Below are 21,117 nucleotides of genomic sequence, written 5' to 3' on the forward strand. Positions count from 1 at the left end.
TCCATCCACCTAACCACCCATCCATCCCTCCATCCGTATGACAGTTCATTAATTCAAAGAGCAATTACTGAGCACGTACGCTGAGCCAGGTACCACACCAGGGAAATGAGAATATGAAACGTTCCCTGTTGGTTAGTTCTCAGATTAGTTGAAGAGAAGTAGCAAACCAATAGTACTGCCATATGTTAAGGGCTTATAGAGGTGTACACAAAAGTATGGAGGTAACAAAGCAGTCCAACGTTGTTGCATCTAAAAGGCATTAGACAATGGTACGCGGATGTAGGGACGGGGTGGGATATAGTGATTGTCTATTATCATCTGTGCATCAGTATGGAGTGTGTGTGTTCCCTTTCAGCTCTAGCTCACATGCTTCTAGAAGTTAGATAATAAAGACTTTGTTACTTCTGCCTTCTTCATTGGACATAATAAACACTTGGCATCAATACACACATAAACTCATAAAACATACCCACATTTGTGCATACACGTCCATTCACATGTGAATAATATATACATGTATATGTATCTACATGCATATACACACAGAGAAATCTCTGTCTCTAAATACATATCTATTGATTGATAGATCAATAGGTAGAGACTTAGATGGGTATTTATACTCAGGAAACATGCATGTCTGTATATTTTTTTCTTTATATTACTCAAGTTTTAAGAGAGGGAGTCTTTAAGGATCATAAGCAGGAATTTGATAAGATTAACTTCCTAAAATCTATGTCTGGTGTTTTTTTCTATGTCAGCCAAGGATACCTAAGGGACTTATCCACTCTTCCTTGTTCTCCAAACATGTTTTATGTGTAAGACTCATGAGAAATTATAACATAGATTATTTTGAGTGTTTTCTCTTAATTCCTTGATAGAGAAATTAGAAGATGTGAAGAGGCTTTAGCTCACCTGAGGTTGAAACACATTTGATTGCTGGTGGCTGGTGTTAGGGTGTTAGAGATAGGGAGATCATACGGATGGCATTGTCTCCTTGTGTCAGAAAGCGAATGCTGGAAGTCTTGGAAAGTAAATGTCGGGTAGAATGATGGAAGGTCTGTAGTACGTGTGTGAGTTGAAGAAGTTCTAGCCATAGGAACCCGTGGGAGGGTAGAGGAATTGGCTCTTAATATGATAGAGTAGCACCGTAAGCTGTAATCACAGGTTATCTATTTTAAGGTATTTTATTTATCCTAAAGCACCAATTGAAGATACAAGAGCATTAAACAATATGATAAAATAAAGCAAAACTAATACAACATTGTTTTACTTGGATGGCCAAAGATTTGATCATGGCTCTAAGTAGGCTATTTAAGAGTTTTTGACTAGAACCAATAAAATGTCTTCTGCCCTTCCTTGTTATAAAAATTCTGAATTTATAAAAAGAAGAAATCCCAAACCGGCTGAAGCTCCAGCTTTGAGAACAGTTTAGACGCCGCTGAGTCATTTGAATCTAGTCTGTTGCTAAACAAACGTGTACTCCATGTTTCCAGAAATTTGGGAACTAGCTGGATTTCTGAGTTCCTCAGCACAGTTCTAAAAGACTCACCCAACTACACATCTCAAAACCTCTCAAATATATTAGCCACAGAGAGACACACTGATGGGTTTTCAAAGTAAAAGCCCACTCATTAAGTCTGTACAGGACTAAGAAAAAAAGTGAGAGCTCTGGCTTTTCCTGTCCCATTCTAGCTCTGGTGTTGACAGTGCATTCTTGGGACTTGCCCAGGGGTCTATGAGGGTTGGCTCTTCAGGTTTTTTTTTTTTTTTTTGGTTGTTGTTGGCCCTGTAAATCATTAACATCCATGCATTCTTAATCCCTGGGCTGGGGCTGGCCTCAGGGTGTGGTGCCCTGTGATGCCACTGGCCATTTTTGCAGTTGTGTTTCTGATTTTTTTTGGTAGGTTCCATTCTAAGTCATAAGTCATAAGTCAAGGAGACAAAAACAGAGAGATACATGCTTGACTGTTAAAGACTACATGAGGTCAGACCATTCTGCACAGATGAAGATTTCTTAGATCAAATAGAAAAAAAAAAATTGCGAGAGCATTGCGCACCACAAGATGTAGAGTAGGATTGGGTTGACAAATTTCAGAGGACCTGTCACAGATGTCACTCCAGTGTCCTGTGCCAGCAGTGGTTTCATTTAGGCAATGCCACATCATGATGTCAAATTTCTGTTAATGTGGGTTTTATTCTTCTTAGTCCTATTTAATTGTTCATTTTCTTTTGATTTTTGAAATTTCTATCAGCTCTAAAAACAAGTTAATATCTATATGATGTTTACACTTATTTAAGAAACACTATACTAAAAACAAATTGGGTTAGCCCTGGTGGCCTCTCAAGAGTTGTTTTCCTTTCTAACACTCAGATTTGAGTATTATATTCCAGTCTGATTCCTGCATTATCATTTGAAAGATCAGAACCCCCCCTGCCTGGTGGCTCAGCCCTGGTTCTTAAATAAGCATCGCAGGGCATCAATGACAAAGGCCCCACTTGGCAAAGTTGGCTATTCCTGTTCATTCTGTACTTAGCACTGACTTTGCGGTTATACATTCTCCTCAATGCTCAGCTGCACTTGGTTGGGTGTGCAAGACTTTTAAAATTAGAATCGCTTTCAAATGAGTCCTCTGCAGCCCTGCCTTGAGCTTGGGGGAAAAGAGACTTCTCCACCAGCCGCAGGAGAGGAACTGCAGGATCTCGGAGCCGCGGGAAGTCCCAGGAGGAAGTGGGGCACCAAAGGCAATCACTGAAATTCACAAAAATCTCTGGAACACGTAATTGGCAAAGCTTCCCAACAGTATGCTCTTCTGTAGGTTCTTGCTGGTGGCACGATAAAAGTTCATCACGGACACAGGAGGTGATGTTGGGTGGAGGAGATGCTGCTGGCTGCCTGGTGATTTCCTACAACACGACGCAAATCCCCAGCATGACGATGAGGTGATAGAGGACATCTGTGAATCAGACAGGAGAGCAGACAGAAACACTTGACGTGGAGCAAGGACAAGGCAACAAAGGGTTAACTGGACACAAGAGTCAACCAGAAGCATTACGTGGGTTTCCATAAAACTGCACATTTTATATAAAATCCATTTATCTTTTGGGGTTTCTGCCCCTCGGTTTTGTCAGTTCCTTGCCCTCTTCCTCGTCTAAATATGGGCAACACAGTGATGGCACGTTTTACCTTAAGGCTTTCACTACGGGACTTCTTTAGAAATGAAGATCTGGGATTAGAGTCTTAAAAAGTTGGTTTACGTGATTTCCTGTAACTGTGAGAGCGAAGTCTACATCTCTGAGTTTATTAATAAATAGAACTGTCTTACCCCATCTCCTCCCATAGTTTGTTCTCCTCATCACTTGGTAAGGTCTTGGGTCTTAGCTGAAATGTTTCTTCTTGTGAGAGGCTTCCCTGGCCACTATGTAAATCATTCCTCTACCCCCACTCCAACAGTTTCACTACAGGGAAGGGCAGAGGCCTTGACTATCTCCCTCTGTAGGAGCTCCAGTGCCTAGAAGAGTAATGATGGCTGTTCTTACTGATATTTGCTGTATGCAGGGCATTCTTTGGTGCCCTTGGTTGTAACATTTAATCCATAGAGCAGGCATGTATGATAGGAGCCATTATTCGCCCAATTTCTTAGAGGAGACTGGGGAGTAGAAGGGTGAGTTCATTGCCCAAGGTCATTTAGTGAATGAGGGGCAGAGTCATAGCAAGGACTCCGAGAAATTTGTTGAAAAAAAATGTTATCACTGAAAATCACATTCTCTTAATGCAGGAACCCAAGCAAAGCCCCCTGGTGATGTTTTTTGCTGAGAGGTGGGACCCAATTCTGCTTCGTCCAATCTGTCTCCAGATGCACCCTTCCTGCAGAGCTCAAGGACTGGCTGGAGAGACATCAGTCTACCTCTAACCCCTTCTGTCCCACTCAGGTGTGCTTTAAAGAGCAGCTTTCAATTCCTCAAGGTTTTGCTGGGGCCAAAGCTAAGCTTCTTTTAAAACACACATGTACCTTTCAAAGGCATTGCCCCATGACCCTTTGGGGAGGTGCCTCTTTTCCTTACCTGAGAAGCTATAGAGACGGAAGGATCCCCTGCCTGTAAAGAGTAAAGAGAGAGAAAGCTGAAGGTTTAAGGAAAGATCGAGGAAGGAGCCTCAGGTCTGTGTTTCCAAAATACAGACCTGACCACGTGCTCTCCCAATTAAACCAATAGCCCCCCATTGACTTTAAGACAAAGTTTATAGCAGGGTTCACCAAAGCTTCTTTGAAAGAAGAAGAAAACCATTTTCTCCTTGGTTTTCTAAGGCAGGGGTTTGTACACTTTCTGGAAGGGGCCAGATAATAAGTATTTCCGCTGTGGGCCCTATGGCCCCTAGTGGAACTACTTGACGCTGTCTCCATAGGGTGAAAACATCCGGAGACAGCACCTTGTATGAACACGCGTGGCTGTGTTCCAATAAAACTTTATAGAAAACTGAAATTTGATTTCATATCATTTTTATGATATACCATAAAATATGAACTATTATTCTTTTGATTTTTTTTTCCACCACATAAGAAGGTAAAAATTGTTCTTAGTTAGTAAAAATTGTGTAGCTACTAAAGGCCCCAGCCTTCTTCCCGCAGGCCCTGCACACCCTTCATGTCATACCATTCTGGTCACACTGCAAGATTACTGACGCAAGTCTTCCCTAGGCCCTGGACTAGGGTGAATCCCCTTGCCGTGAACTCCCGTAGCGCCCTACGACCTGCGCCCCCACTGATCGTCCCCTCCCTTGCCCTTGGCATTTAGCAGCTCTCTCCTTGCTAGGTGATGAGTTCTTGAAGACAAGGGCCATGTGGTCTCCTTTAATTCTGAAGCCCAGGGTCCAGCCCAGCCCAGGGCCAGCACTGGATGCTCTATGGAGTTTTGTTGACTTGCACTGCACATTCCCAGTACATTTTGTTGTCCGCTATTACAGTTGGCTGCCTGCTCTGCCGGGAAGCTCAGCACTTCCTAATTCCTTGGGGGCACTGGAATTTAGGCTGCAGACAGAGAGTTTCAGGGTAGTGAACAAACCTCAACTTCTTGGTTTGGCCTGAGCTATGGCTTCCCCCTCGCCCGCTCCCTCCTCATCAGGTGGGAAACCTTGAGTCGCAGGTGAAGAAGGTAGTGTCTACAAGCACAACTGGTTTGGCAATTCAGTTAAAATGCTCCGACCTGCTGTGCCTGTAAACGCAGCCCCGCAGGAACTCAGGCTTTCGGAAAACAGAGAAGCTTACTACGGAGGGAGAGCTCCACCACCAGGACGCCCCCTGTCTGGTCCCGGAGGAGACGCTTCCTCTTGTCACAGGTCTGAAGAACCCCCGCCGTGGGGGAGGGGCGGGGATGGGGGGAAGAGTGGGGGAGGGGCACGAGAAATGCACACAGGAGAGAAAAGAGAGGAAAGCGAGAGGTTAAAAAAAAGAAGTCGCACACTTGATAGAGTCAAAATTCCCCAGTCAACAGATCTTGGTTACCTTACTTGTCTCTTTCTATTTATTTGTGTATTATCCAGAGCTCTGGCTTGATTCCCTCTCTAACTTGGGAGAAGGACAAAGCTTTACTCTAGGAACTCTTTACACTGGAAGAAATCCTGGGGGCGGGGTGGGGTGGGGTGAGGTGGAGAGAGGTTGGATGTGGGAGGGATTGGCCCGGTTTCTTCTGATAAAAAGTGAGGCTTTTGCCTGCCCTTAGTCTCCTGACAGTGGTTTGAGAAGCGGACACTTGCGAAGTGTGCTCTGGCTCATTTTCTTTTCTCTTTAAAATGTAGGGCCGCTAATTATCCCTTCATCACCTGTAAGATATCTCTGTCTGCTCCCTCCCCCTTTTTTCGTGCTTCTGTGTGACCATTTTCTGGCTAAAACAAATGAGTAGAAAGAGAGATTATAATCGTTATCTTTTTGGGGGGTTGGTTACCACAGGCTACGTGAGCAGGTGTCCTCTTGAGAAACACCGCGTTCCTGCTCTCTGGGGGTCTCTAACCCAGACAGATCAGAGCAGGCAGCCATTCGTGATTTATCACTGTTCCATGAAGGCAGTGGTTCTCAAGCCTGAGCGTGCCTCAGAATCACCTGGAGGGGCTGTTACAGCACAGATTTCTGGGCCCACCCAGCATTTCTGAATCAGGCGGTCTGGGGGGCCTGAGAATTTGCATCCCTAACAAGTATCCAGGTGATGCTGAAGCTGTTGGGGACCACGCTGTGGCACCACTGTCCTAAGGACCGGGTTCACGCCTGGCTGTCGTGGAAACCTGTCTCCCACCTGGGATTCGCTCTGCATGTCCATGGATGAATTCTGTAGCAGCTTCTCGGTGTTGGGGGGTGCAGAGGGGAAGCTGGCCCCTGGCCTGGGCTGCACTGAACTTGGCTGTGAACCTGGGGCCCTGCTGCCCAGCGCTTCCTCTCAGAAAGTTCAGCAGTAACGGGTGTTGGGAATTTCTGTGGCATCTCTCTGGCTCGTTTCAAGTCACAGGGATGGACCCTTAAGCTGGCTGGGCAAGAGCTAAAAGTATCCATCTTTTGACTCCATCCAGTACCTATTGCTACTACCGCCATTTTGAATTTTCCTTGTGCTTTTAAACTTTTCAAAGCATTTCCATGCCTGTTACTGTTCTCATTTTACCTAATAGGGCTCTCTGCAAAGAGAAGGGCCACGGTGACTTATCACATCACCACTGTCTTTAGAGATGAGGAAACCAGGCTCCAGAGAGTAAGCGACATGTGCCAGACCCTGTAGCTTGTTGGTGGCAGGAAGAACAGGCCCCGAATGTCTGCCCCTACACCCAGTGACCTTTCTTCCAGAATGCCCTCAGCGCACATGTACACTGGTCTGGTTACGATTCCAAGCTAAAAATACATCTTCTCAAATACCACCCCCCACCCCCACCTCGGGTCACATTCTCATTCTGGAGAGAGGAGGCTCACCACTGGGCAGGAAAGCTTCTCGCTGTCACAGATGAATGTCTCACAGTGTAACCAAACCTTGGAGAGTTTGGGGATGTTCTGGAACCGGAAAGCGTTGAATTGGAAGGTGGCCCTGTGATCTTTCCCATTCTCGTGTACGAGGACAGTTTCATCGGTGGGGCAGCTGGAGCAGATAGGGCAGGGAGGAGGGAGAATTACTTCGTGAACTGTAGCAAAATCTGAGGTAGATTGGCAGACAACAGCAACACGGCCCTGGGCTTCTATACAGCACGTTATCCTTACAAAGCACTTTGACTGGCAGCACCTTGCTTATCTTCAGGATATGAGGTCAAGTTGAGGAGCTGTGGGGTGGTGTGCTGGTTCTCATTCTATAGACACGGCACAGTGGGGTGGTGGGGGAGACTCAGGAGAAGCGGCACACTCCGTAAATCACCACACCTCTATCTCAAAGAAAGGAAATTCCTGAGAGACAAGTCATCTGAAGCACAGGGACAGGGACTGACTCCCAGTATAGACACTGGTGCTGAGAACAGCACTTCCCAGAGTACCACCATAGCCACCTGAGCCAAGTCCTACCTTCCGCCCTTCTCTGTGTATATTGTGAGGGCTTACTGCTGGGAAATTTGAATTTACGTTGTGCTATTTAAATTCTATATTGTATAGTTACCTTTGTAAAAATTTGGTCATGTTTTTAATATAGGCACAGGAAAAAAAAATGATCAGAGGGATACCATCTAAACGTTAATACTGGCTACTATGGAGTGGTGGAATTATGGACGGTTTCTGCTTTCTTCTTATATCTTTATATATTTTCCGAATTCTCTATGAGAATGTAGCATTTGGAAAATTCCAAAGTCCCAAAGGTAATAACTTAGGATGTTATAATGTTTTTCATTTACCAAACACACGCTCATTCCCTACCAAAGTTGCAGACATTCAGCGAGGTGTTGGGAGCAGACATGAATGTACAGCAAGGCCCACATATACTTTGGGGAGTATTGTCTGCAGGTGGCAAGGATCAGCAGATTCTGTCCTTCGTGGAAGAAAGTCTATGGGTCCAAAAGCTTAAGACCGGGGACAGCACCACAGAGGACCCCCAAATTAATGTTCCTCCAAGAGTGTTTCTCTGACTCCATTGTCAATCCAACCCAGTATACACACACCAGAGAGCCACCCCCACTATATGAGAGCCCTTGAGATGTGCCCTCCTCCACACACCCATCAGAACCAGACATCAGGGGGGCAGATTAGAGGTAGGACTGAAGGAATGTCAACTCCATGAGTTAGTGACTAAAATGAGAAGTGAACGGTATACCTTATTCTGGACCAAAGGTCAGAAGCCTGGCCATGGTTGTGGTGACCTCTGAGCAATGACAGAGCTGGAGGCATTTTCCGAGTTGTGAAACAAGACCTTGGAGGCTCATTTGGTGAATAAACCTGAGAGCCTTGTATGAACTCAGGACCTGAGTCCTTAAAATAGCTCCTTGCAGCTGGAGTGTCCAAGGCATGGTGTCAGCCAATGGAAAGCAATGTAAACGGAGCTTTGTTGGGGGCGGGAGGAGGCAAGTCCTGGGTGGGCTTATTAGATGTCTTGGCTCTGCTGCCTCTTGGCACTGGCTGTGGCACTTGCCCCTCTGTGACAGACAACTTGGGATGGTGGAATACCCAAGGGAGACTCTTACAACATCATCACAGGAGCCTTCTTCCTGACATAAGATCAAAATTCCTAATAATACATCTCTTCTAACCCCTCTGTATGCTCTTGGAAACTGGATTTTCCTCCAAAAGGGCCCAGTGTGAACCCAAAGCATCTGGGAGATTAAGGGAGTGGACTATCTCATTCCTCTCTTTTCACTGGTTTTTGTGCAAGTATCTCCAACCTCAAGGGGCCATTTTAGCTAGGCAGAATATGAAACTAGATGAGGACTTCTTTAATTTGGCTCTGCTTCAACATAGGTTCTTAGGGTTTGCCCAGGAACCCTTTGATGGGGTAGGTCAGCTGTGTGCCTGCATGTGTAACAGATACCCTAGGAAATTCCTATATGCACTAGAGTCTGGGGACTGCCTCTGTAGACTACCACAAAGCCACAAGCGTTCCTTTGTCTACCATCTTACACATCTGCCAGTTGGAAGCAGCAGTACCAGAGCAATTTGCAGGGAGAGGTTTCCATGGTATGGCAGAGCCTTTGTCCTATGTAGCCATTGTCTGAGAGCTTCCCAGAGCCTGATCATAATTTCAGGTCCCGATAGGTCACGAATTTATTTCACAATCTCCCCGAAGTCATTTGATTGCACCATTGTCAAGAGAACCTAAAGGAATCCTTCTGTGATAGGTATGACGTCCAAATGAAGCTACCATCTCTGCAGGAAGCTTTGCTGGGTTACTTAGATGTGGTTCTGCTGGCCTGTCCCTACCGACATCTCTCAGGAAATAATGCTGCCTGAGTTGAGTCCCAAATCGTCCATCCCCTGACTAGCTCTAGACTTTGGGCAAGTTTCTAAGCCTGTTTACACCTCAGATTTCTACTACTAAAGTACTACCTACTTTCTAGGGGTTTGATGAAATTAGTATTTGTAAGGCACTGACCTAGAACACGCTGGTATGTTGTAAGTGCTGTTAAGTGTTTGCTAAGTAAAAATAAATAGTTAAAGGTCCAAGGTGGCTCTGCCTTTGTTATCTAATCATTTTTGTCCCCAGCCCCAATGTTTACTTAGCTCTGAAGGCTTCTGGTGGCAGCACGGGCACACCGGTCCATTTGGGTTTGGGGAATGGTCTCTTTTGCATTTACTGTTCATTGTGTGTCTGATGCCCATATCTCTAATCTAGCTCAACCTGTCCTCTCTTTTCCAAAAGTACAGTTCTAGGTGTTTTCCAGAAAACTGTCCTCTCAAGCTCAACATGTCATCCCTGAACTCAAGGAGACTCCAAACCCTTATCCAGAATCTTCTTCCCTAATGCCCAACACCAAACAGTTCCTCACCTCTACAACCCATAACTGTGATGGCACATATTTCTCAGGCTCCTTGCCCGTCCTTCTCTCCACCCCATATCTGATTGGTTGTTAAATTTTGATCACCTCTCCGTCCCTTGGATGACCTTCCCATTCACTTGGCTACACCTCAGTTCAGGCCATGGCCTCTAATCTGGTCTTTCCACGCGCCACACCCCCCCCCCCCCGCCCCCGCCATGCACTGCTTCTAATCCATGCCATGGATGACTTCCAGAATTGTCTTTCTATTATAGAATCCCAATACTTTTGTCCTCTACTCAGAAATTTTAAGAACTCCCCATTATTCCACTATCTACTGAATCAGTAACAAAAAACAGTGATATTAAGATGACTGGATACTGACTAGGTACTACATGCTTAGCTTTTTATACAGACTGTCTGATTTAGGTCTTAACCAGGGTTCTGGTGTCAGATTAATTGGGTTTGAACTCACTTCCCCACAAATACACACACTAAGTAAGTGACATTACTTAACCACCCCCCCGTGCCTCAGTTTCCTCACCTCAAAAATAGGGATGGTAGTCATAATGGCTGCCTCTTGTAAGGCAAAAGAGTTAATAAATGGTGAAGCTCTCAGAAGAGTACCTGGTTACCAGAAAGCTCTGTATAAATATTTGCTGGTATCACTGCTCAGTCCGGAGGCACAGAGGGTGTCACAGATGTGACCCTGAGGCTTCACCTCTTCTTCCCAAGCCATCCCAAGCCAAAGGGTCCCCAGACCTACCCCACTTCTCAGCACTGTGCTCTGGAGGGTGATACTTACCCCTTGTTGATTAGCTGCCATTGAAGGGGGTACATAAAATCGGCTGATGGGGTGGCCCAACAGCTGTTCAAAACCACTTTAAACCTGGAAATGCAATAAAATGCATCACCTTGAGCCAGAAAGTTGTATGCCTAGAAACATCTGGTAATTAAAAAGTCTCTTGGCTGATCTTTTTTTCTCTTCTTTGGCTTTAAAAATATAAACAGGGAGGAAACATACTTACCTGACACTCAACCCTTTGGCTTCTACTCCTGCAAACAGATCTGAACCGATTTCGGATGTCTCCAAGACAAAAGGGGCTTCCTTCTTCGTAGAGAACTTGGCATTCTTTGGGAGGAAATTGACACTGGACATTACAACCTCTCAGACTGAGCAGCTGGGTGTGATAGGAGCAGATGGTCTGGGGTGGGGTGGGGGTGGGGACACATCCAAGGGCACAGGTATATGCGAGACCACAGAGAGACCCTCAGGGACTAGAGAAGCTGTACTTCCTAGGATGCTGGTGCATCTTGGAAGGGATGAGGGTATCCTATCTCTGGATTTGCTGGTCACAATGAGACACATACTGTATGTCCCATCTCTGCAGCCAGGAGCAAGATTTGGCTTATAGAAAAAAGCAGAATCCAAGAATGCTAAATCACTGGGCTTTACTTAATCACTCATGGGGATAGGGATAAAACATAGACAACCCCGCTTAGCTCTTGCTCACTTCCACTGTTTGCCTGAGCAGATTCCAGCCTGGGTCAGAGAGTGTATGATCTCATTCCAGTACAATTACCAACAAAGGCAACAGCAATAACTAACTGATCACCTACTGTGTGTTAGGCACCACTCAGACTATATTGGGATAGTCTCTGTGTCAGGATATCCAGTATTTGGAGATATATCTGGGAACAAAGCAAAGATCTCTGTCTCTAACCACCTGACATTCCAGCAAGGGATGCAGACCATAGACAGTAGACAAGTGAATTATACAATATGTTGCAAGAGAATACAGTACATGACATAGAAAAACTGTAACAGGGGCACCTGGGTGGCTCAGTGGGTTAAGCCGCTGCCTTTGCCTCAGGTCATGATCTCAGAGTCCTGGGATCGAGCCCCACATCAGGCTGTTTGCTCAGCGGGGAGCCTGCTTCTCTCTCTCTCCCTCTCTCTGTCTGCCTCTCTGCCTACTTGTGATCTCTCTGTGTCAAATAAATAAATAAAATCGTTTTTTAAAAAAAGGAAAATAAAAACTAACAAATGTAGAGGAGGGGAGGGTAAATTGGAAGTGTAAGGAAGGCAAGCTGCAAGTTTAAATACAGTTGTAGTTAAGGAGCTCTCATCAAGGTTGTGACATTTGAGCCAAGACTTGAAGGAAGCAAGGAAGCCTGTGTTTCCAGGCTAAGTACTGATACAAAGAAATGCTTCTGTAGTGCCTGTAGTGCACACAGGCATCTGGGGAAGAATGTTCCAGCTAAGACAAAAGCCCCAGGTGACAGTGTAGTTAGCAGGACAGCAAGGAGGCCAATATGCTGAAGCTTGAGTGAGCAGAGGGGGTTGGGGAAAGGTAGGAAGTGAGGGGGGGTAGGCGGTGAAGTGGGAGAGGCTATGGGAATGGATCCAGAAGACTGTGGTCGCCTCTCTAAGTGCCAAGGGAGTATGGCCCTGATTGAAACACAGGAGCAACAGCCATTGATCCCTGGTGCGGTGTGTGCGGTCTTCACTTGGTATCTTCATCAGGCAGTTCTGGGGGAGTTATTATAATATAGTAGTATGTCCAGTGGACCTGCCCAAGGAGGCTGATTTTTCCATTCATTGTCTTAGTTTCACTCAACTTTAGTAACAACATTTCACTACTCTCTGATTTGAGCCTCCAGAGACAACAGCATCAAGACAGAAGGACAAGGTCGCTGGGCTAATCCTAGCTCCCACCACCAACTTACAGGCAAGTCAGACGTTTGGGTCTCAGTTCCCCATCTGCAAAATGGAAGTAATCTTTGCCTTCACCAACCTTGCAGAGATGTTTTTATGATGGTGATTTTACGTAATAGAAGCACAAAGCTTAAACCAGGATGCTAGTTAAAAGATTGAGATTCTTGGACTTAGAGATTTGCAGAACCACAATGAGTAAACAGAGTCAGCAAGGAAATCTAGTTGCGATGGACTTTAGCCCCTGACCATCTAATTTAGGGCATTTGCTGAGAGGCCTCAGAATCACCTTCTAGTGGCTCTTATATTTTTTCCTGATTGTGGGTCCAGCTAGGGCTCCCTAAGTCAGTCACTCAGAAGTCAGTTCTTTTCTTCCTGTCGGCCGACCTCTGTACCCCTTAAATGGTTGCAATAATTAAACAATAATGTTCTTAATCATCAGTGATTTACTAGCTTACCATACTGTGAAAGTTGCAGATTTACAATGGTTGTTACTGTTTATGATTACTTTCTGAGACTTGTCGTATTTCCCAAGACTGTTAACAAATGTGGGACCTAACCTGGGGACCACAGTGCAGTCCCCCAACCTAGCCACAGGTGCTTCTCCCAGCCCCATCTCCCAGGAATCAGCCCATGGGGTAGCAGAATATTGGAATAATGCTTCTACGTGTGATTCTCTTACAAAGTGGAGAGGAGAATCTGTTAATTCTCCTCTGAAATTCCATTTCTGAAACAAACACTTTTAATGGTCGGTTTCTCCACTTGTCACCTTATAGCTAAGGCAATCCTCTTCTCAGCATGATCTCCTCCTACTTTCTTTATAACATTGTTAGGGGCCTATTTCCAGATATCTTTATCCTATAATACCTGTATCATTTGTTTTGGCATTACTGGAAACATAGAAACACCACATAAACTACACATTTGTGGAACAGGAGGGAAGAACACCTTGAAAAATCAAGCCTTCCAGTCCCTTTACTTGATGGAAAGACTGAATCACAATGGTCCATTGACATGGATAGGATGAGTACATCTGTTTTAACAGCGGTTCATGTGGGCAAGATCTGGGAGCTGTTGTTGCTTATAAGCGCAATGTGAGATAGAAATGAAAGAGAGCAGCACAAAGCTAATATAATTCTGGAACATGTTCCTAGAGTCTTTCAAAACTAAGAAGATCACCCCTGACCCACTGTGCCCTGCAGATGTCTGACAGGGTCTAGAATATAACATTTCAGGTCTGGGCTTTGCTTTGAAGTGGGGCAGTGGCCAACTGGATAGTCCCCAGAGAGGAGGGAATAGGATGATGGAACACCAGTGGTGGGAGATGTTGGGGAAGATAAGCTCGAGAAAGTTGAAGGCCCATCAGCAACATCATGACTCAGTATTATTTCAGAAGACAGAACAATGACTAATGGGCTATGGTTCAGGATATCAGATTTCATATGCTGATTGAAAATGGGAAAGGTCAACTTGCCCTTGTCCTTGGGAAAGGTAGGGAGCCCACTCTTTAGCAATCTTGCAGAAGAGCTTTGGACATTGGGTGGAAGGTCAAGGTTGATCACCTCTGAAGATTGTTCTGACTTTGGAAGCCTATGAATTTGGACTCTATTGCTTGCATTTTTTCTATCCCAAGTCTTTCCCCGGGTCTCTGTCTAACTAAGAAGAATGGTCAATACTATTTTGATTGCATAGAAGTCAACCCAATCCCACACTGACATTGATGGTGTAAAGGTAACAACACTATTATGGTAGCTGCTGGTGCCAGGAACTCTCAGAGTTTTCACTTTATATGGGGCCAAAGGCTGTGACCATGAGTTTGGCGACTTTGCAGGCACATACCTTGTACCAGGTAGTATGGTAAATGCTTCATAAAAATAATTTTACTTAATCCTCATAATAAACATATGGGATAAGTGCTATTATTATTTTTATTTAACAAATTAATAGATGAAGGCCCCAAGGGGTTAACTAACTTACCACGATCACACAACTAGTAAATGGCAAAACTAGACCTTAAACCAGTGGGCCAACGGCAGACTATTTTCTTAAGCTAGTCCACTGCTAGTCCACTTCTGCAAGCTGACTACCTTCCTTTATTTTGGATTAGGGGCCAAAATAAAGTCAATTCCCGACTTCTTGCCAGGAATATCAACTATGGGCTGTTGGCAGGACTGAGTGGGAGCTGGTAGAGGGAGAAAAGAGGAAGCACGTTGAGTAGAACTGGTGGTTTTGGAGCCCAACACTCGGAGCTCTTGGAATCCTAAGCAATTAGCTGTGCATTGATTTCTTTGTCCCATCGAGGGCACAGCTCTGTCTCTGGTAATTTGATGGAAATGTATGCAGGGGGCAGCTGTTGCTTCAGAGACACACAAGAATGCTCTCAGAGCGGAAGAAGGGAGGAGAAGAAAAATACCAGCCGCGCGGGTCAGGCCTAGGAAACCAAGCCCATGGTAGGAATATTAATCAGTACAAAAGTTTCTGTTGCAACATCAGACCCCCTCTTTGTTGAGACCTGTTTGTCCTGTAAGGGTCTTGATGGGCCCCAGGGGACGCCTTAGCCTCATTTCTAGAACAGCTCAAGAAAGTGTCCTGGTAAGTCTGTCTCTCCAGCCCAGAGGATGATCTGGGAGGTGATGAGGCTACACCTCTTTTTGTTTGTTTGTCTTCTTAAAAAAGAACAGATTCCTTCCAGTGCTAAGATGTGATATATATTTCTGAAACTTAGCCCAACATGGCAGATGGTGGGTGATGATTTTTGAGAACCCTCATGCCTCTCTATTGCCAGTTGTCATAAAATCTTCATAGGATCGTATCTATGATTTTATCTGGTTAAGATAACAATCGTGCATATCTGGACAGGGGCTCGTAGTAAAGACTGGCCATTGCCGTGATGTCCCCTGAGACTGTTGTTGATGAGTGAGTCCATTTTTCTCTCTGGACAACCTTCAGCAGTTATGATGTTGTCATCTTTTAATCCCCCTGCTGGTCCATACTACATTTACCCTCCTGATTATAGGCCCAGGAGTTCTAAGGGATTCCTTTTCTCTGGAATTAACCACTAGCCATGTGTGGTCAGGGTCCAACCTAGGTTCTTTGGGACCTTAACTCTTCTATAACTTACAGTCCTTAAAAAAAAAAAAGAATCAAAATTTTGAATATGAAATTAAACACAGAGCCTTGAATGAGGCCAGTGCAAAAGAGGGATCATGAAACCCAAGCTCCATCCCCTTCATAGGAAGTAAGGCTCAGAGAGCAGTGCTAAGAGATCCGTATGTTAGACTGGGCACTGCTCCACACTATCTGTAGGGTCATGGGCACACCATTTCCTCCTTCTGTGCTGTAGATCCTTGACTGCAAAATGGACCTGGTGACTCTGGGATTCCTTCTAGAGGATTTCTCACCTTCCGAGTTCACCTGGATTGGTAGCTTCTAGGCAGCAGGGAAAGCAAGTTCAAAGAGTTCAAGGCCAGTTGAATTCTAGGTAATAGAGTCCTTTCTTTTGTGAAATGAATGCGTTGGGCACGATGGCTTCTAAGGATATCTCCCAGTTCTAACATTCTTTGTAAAAGTTTCTATTTCTGCCTGCATCTTCCTCTAGCCAGCTGGAGTGTCACTGTAAGTATGCTTCTTCGTTGGAACCTGCAGGTTTAAAAAACCTAACACCCCTCTAGACAGGAGGGCAGCTGGACTAATGGCTGTGGCTTATTTAGTTTTATTTTGAGAGACCAAATGGTGCCTTCAACTTCAATGACGCTTTAACAGGAGCTAGATTCTAATACCACTCTCTGGAGCGGGTTGCAATGGAAACTAAGACGGTTTAAGAGTTAGACACTGGCTGTCTTACTGCCTCTTGACTTCTAATGACTCAGAGGATTGCCCTTGCCTCAGTTTTATCATAAGATGGGAACATGCACTTTCTATCTCTGTGGCCCTTTTATGGCTCCTCTACCCAGTCTATGACTCAACCTTCCTGTGGCATCTATTCTTTGAAGAGGTTTAAAACTAGACCAAAGCTTATGTCTTAATTTGAATTCAAGAATGGGGCTCTGCAGAGAGCTTAGGGAAGAGCAAACCCCAAGGAAGCCTCCCGTCATCTCCTGAAAAGACCACAGGACACTAATGAGATCCTGGAGACCACTTACAGTATAGAAGTTGAGAGACAACTGGCTTTCAAATGTGCCCATGCTCCCATTCTTCACGTGAACAGTGGCCACTCTGAAAAGGGGAGAGAATTTTGCATAAGGACTGAAACATGCCTGATTGACAGGGACTGCAGAACACACACAAGGCAGCCAACCCTCCACTCTCAGAGCAACTTACCTTTGGTCAAAGGCAGCCTGGTTCACCAAGTAGGTGGAGTGATAGGTGCAGGAGAAGGAGTAGTTCACGGGCTGATTCTTTACAATCACTGTGCTGTCATTGGAAACGATGTGGCTATAGAAGTGGTAGATGGGGGGCTTGTACTGGAGAGAGGAAGAAGGCAGTTAGGGTGGCCCTGGACCCCATGATGAGAAGGAGGGTCCCGGGAAAAGTGACCAAAGATGGTCAGACCTATGGGGAGATGTCAATGGTGAGCTGTGAATTTCCACAAAGAGTTCTTGAGTATGTTTGACTAAGATTGTTTAAAATAATATGGGTTGAATGTTGCACACTTACAAGAGATCTGTATTGGGCTTCTACCAAAAAAGAACAGGCTAAAGAATCTCTGTTTCCCAGCATCAACTTTTTATCCACTTCCCCCATCCAAATAATCTTACATGACTACCTTCACCCATCTCCCATGTATAGAACATGTCATTATTTGTTCTTTCTCTCTCCCAATAATGAACACTACTTCTGTGGCTTTTTCCTCTGGCTTGTTGAACTCCTAGATCACAGAATATTGGAGTTGTAAGGGATCTTGAACATCTATGGGATTGGTGACCTGCCTAGGACCACGCGGATGATTTCTAGTTCACTCTTCCAGGATACTCAAAGACATGCTGTTTCTATGAATCATGTCCATAACTCTCTAAATCACTGAGTCCTCATGGGGCCTTTAGGAAGAGAAGGTGGCCTTGGGACTGTCTCCTGTCATTTTCTGAGACCTCACGTCTTCTGTAATCAAGGTAGTAGGAATGCTAAAGGTCAGCAGTGGAGAAGACTCCCTTTGTGACTATACCTCTACTGGTCCTGTGGTCCCCAACTTTGACTTAATTGGAAGGTCTCTGACGTCTCCTCTGACCTATAAGGATATTCGGCAAGAGGTTGCATGTGGTTCCTTCTAATTCTGATTATCTGTCTCAGGTACTTCACAAGACTCAATTATAAATTATATTATACTTTGGTTACTCCTGTAAAGTACATTTCCAACTACTTCAAAGTCTTGAGCCAAGGATGTCCCACCATCCAACCCGGAAGGATGGTAGCTTGTGAGCACACGCTTAGAACTCAGAGCAAGGTAGAGGTGGGAAATGTGTATTGTTCTACTCACCAAAGGTGGCTTAGTTCACTCAGGCAACAAATTAGGAGAATAAAATTCGAATCCAAAGAGTCACTTAAACGAGGCAGAGAAGAAGAATTTAAATAACACTAACATTCCAGGAAATAAGAGTCAGGATTGGCTCTTAAAAGGAAATTGGTGAATTCTGAATCCTTTTAAGGGTGGGCAGCAGACATCTTATTTTGGGGCCCCAATTGCATGATCCTAACAACTCTTCATTGTGTGGCTTAGACTTACCTCGGACTGGGTTCCACAATAAGACTTGTTTTTAGGTGACAAATCCGGGATCACAAATTGATAGTAACCCCCTTCATGGACCCCGTTGTAACACAGCCCCCCGAGGGCCAGCTGATGTACTTCCCAGCCATAGGGACACTCGGGGATTTTGGTGATGATGGTTTTGGGATAACAAAACACAAGAATGACATCTAGGAAAAGGATACACATGGTTTGAAATCAGGTATGGTAATCATATTAATATTCATAAAGGACAGTGGGTTCTAGCCACACCTGAACATGCAAAGCAGTTGGATAAAAACACTTTCCTTTCTATTCTTCATGAACCGTGATGACTGTTCTACCCAAACCCCAGTCACTGAAGTTTTCTAGTTTTTGCTACATCTTGTGATATCTACATGATACTTACTATGTACTCAAAATTGGTCCACTTTTCAGCTTTAATCTATTTTAAGGAATATATCTGTTAAACCAGATTGAATGGATTAGAAATACAGATAAATTTGGGGACATCTGGGTGGCTCAGTGGGTTAAAGCCTCTGCCTTCGGCTCAGGTCATGGTCTCAGGGTCCTGGAATCGAGCCCCTTCATCAGGCTCTCTGCACAGCAGGTAGCCTGCTTCCCCCTCTCTCTCTGCCTGACTCCCTGCCTCCTTGTGATCTCTGTCTGTCAAATAAATAAAATCTTAAAAAGAAAAGAAATATAGATAAATTTAGAAATAGATACAAATTTCTGTGCTTATGGAAGTGAGCAAATAATTTAAATTTTTTTAAATGTCCATTTCATGCACAGAACATAGATTCAATAAGTCAAAAACGAAATAGATTATGTATTTATTAAATTGTTGTAATGTATTGTTTATTTGTTAAAAATAAATATTTTCATATCTATTTATGTATCTATCCATTCAACTATCTAGGATTTTATAATTTTAGAAGTCTCAAGTTTCTCCAATGCACTATTATTTCCCACGGGAAAAGTCTGGTTGGCACTGCGTGCTTAACTGCATCTACTTGGTTAGGGTACTGATACTGCATTTTGATAGCAAGAGAAGCACAGAGCTTTGCAAAGAGAGTCTTCTGGAAACTTCCCTTTAGGGAAAGATGGGCTAGCCCCAGGGCATACCTGCTTTATTTGGAGTGCAAGATCTCGCAGAGGCTTCCACAAAGACAGCCAACAGGACAAAGGCCCTCATCACCATCGCTTCTCAGAACTTGCTCTTTGCCAGTTGGCCTTGAAACCAAGCTGGCCAAATCTTCACAGTCCTGCCGGAGAGCCCGAGCCTGGGTCATTCTAGGTCAGAAACAGGAGCGAAAAGTTAAAAATCTAGGATGAAAACAAAGCAGCACACCATAATCTTGGGGGAAATTTTCAAGGGAGATCCATAATTCTGTTCCTTGTCCGCGCTGAGAGGCAAAAAGTGGTGTTCCTACCACTGGGAACGTCAGTGACACAGGCCATTGCTCATGTTTCTGACTGTTTCATTCTCTCCGGATTGTAGAGGCTGCCTTCCCAGATGCTCCCTAAATCTCCGGCCTCAGTCCTAGCTCGACTTTATATCAGCTGAGGGTGTAAAAGAAACCAGCTCCAGATAAATCACAATGGACATGCATTGCCCACTGTGGGAGGAAATAAAGGGAAACCTGGCGTAGTAATCCGATGGGACGCTCAGGTTCAGCCACTTGAATCTAGTTCCTCTTACTTCACAGAGTTGGAAAAACCATTTTGTTTTGTTTTGTTTTGTTTTGTTTTTAACTGCTTCAAACAGGATTGGAATAAGAAGCTGAATTTTTCCCCCCCTTACAAAAAATAACTTTGATTGGAGGCCAACTAATTTCTGCACAGTTCTAGAGGACGATTTTCCTTTTTTATGTCTTGGTTTCTTGGCTTTAATTCTTGCATTCTTAGTTTTTTATGGAGGCTATCTAAACTTTAAATGAAAGAAGACCCAAGTTGGACAGTGTTACAATTGCTACTCAAACAAAAAATAGGTTGTTTGTATTAATGCAAACATGTTAAGGGATCCCCCCCCAACCCCGCCAACACATATTTTTTTAGTAAACCCTGAACTAGAATGTCATCCTGGCATTTCTTTAAAACATCATCCCGAACCCAACTTTATATTTTAGATCTCCCGACTTTTGAAGCTTTGTTAGTCCCCCAGAGCAGTGATATTGCAAGAAGGAACTTAGAAAGGTAATCTTATGATTCAGTCCTCAGTCACCAAACAAGATCTCCCTAAAAACAACAGATAAAACTGAGAAGTTCCCGAATATATTACCTGAGGGTTTTTTGTTTTTAATCACCCAGAAATTTAAGAATGAAGAATCAGTGTTTGTTTTAATTTTTGTTTTTGGAGGAAACAGACTCTTTTATCAATCAATGGAAGACACTGTGTAAAACCCTTCGAGAGCCATTGTAAAGAGTACTGGAAAATGCCCTCCTTTTTGGCAAGGCTTTATAATGTAGCTGAGAAACTAAGTCACCAATACACAGTGATTCAGAGTTAGAATACTGGGTTAAAGCATTGTTTTGCTACTTACTACATTTCCTTAGTTTTAAGATACCCATTCCTCCTTCTGAGCTCACATAATTTAGTGTTGTGGAAACACGGGGATGTGTTTATTAGCAGTGCGCACACCTAACATGGTAGCAATTCCTTGTTTCCTAAAAATCTAATGGTAAGTTGCTGGTATGTCTTACAATGATGGTGTCAAAAAACCGAGGAAGTAACCCTGTGGCAAGTCCTTAAAAATTTCCATGACTCAG

The 21,117-nt window shown here is 44.3% G+C and overlaps 2 protein-coding genes across 2 annotated transcripts in view; one reads left to right on the forward strand and one right to left on the reverse strand.

Annotated features, from left to right (window-relative positions):
- Positions 1 to 1,205: 1,205 nt before the first annotated feature.
- Positions 1,206 to 19,635, reverse strand: TECTB (tectorin beta). Its single transcript, XM_059173217.1, has 10 exons — positions 19,474 to 19,635; positions 18,349 to 18,539; positions 16,950 to 17,092; positions 16,772 to 16,844; positions 10,942 to 11,045; positions 10,719 to 10,802; positions 6,945 to 7,107; positions 5,262 to 5,334; positions 4,063 to 4,095; positions 1,206 to 2,954 (listed from the first exon to the last, which is right to left on the reverse strand). The coding sequence occupies exons 1-10, from the start codon at positions 19,547 to 19,549 to the stop codon at positions 2,905 to 2,907; spliced, it is 990 nt and encodes a 329-aa protein (XP_059029200.1). The 5' UTR covers positions 19,550 to 19,635; the 3' UTR covers positions 1,206 to 2,904.
- GPAM (glycerol-3-phosphate acyltransferase, mitochondrial) overlaps positions 15,203 to 21,117 on the forward strand; it is a 102,962-nt gene continuing 97,047 nt past the window's right edge. The window contains exon 1 of the mRNA XM_059173216.1: positions 15,203 to 15,221. The gene's annotated coding sequence lies outside the window, so the exon portion shown is untranslated. The remainder of the gene's footprint in view (positions 15,222 to 21,117) is intronic.

This window comes from Mustela lutreola, chromosome 4, assembly GCF_030435805.1.
Source record: "Mustela lutreola isolate mMusLut2 chromosome 4, mMusLut2.pri, whole genome shotgun sequence".
Classification (NCBI taxonomy): Eukaryota; Metazoa; Chordata; class Mammalia; order Carnivora; family Mustelidae; genus Mustela; species Mustela lutreola.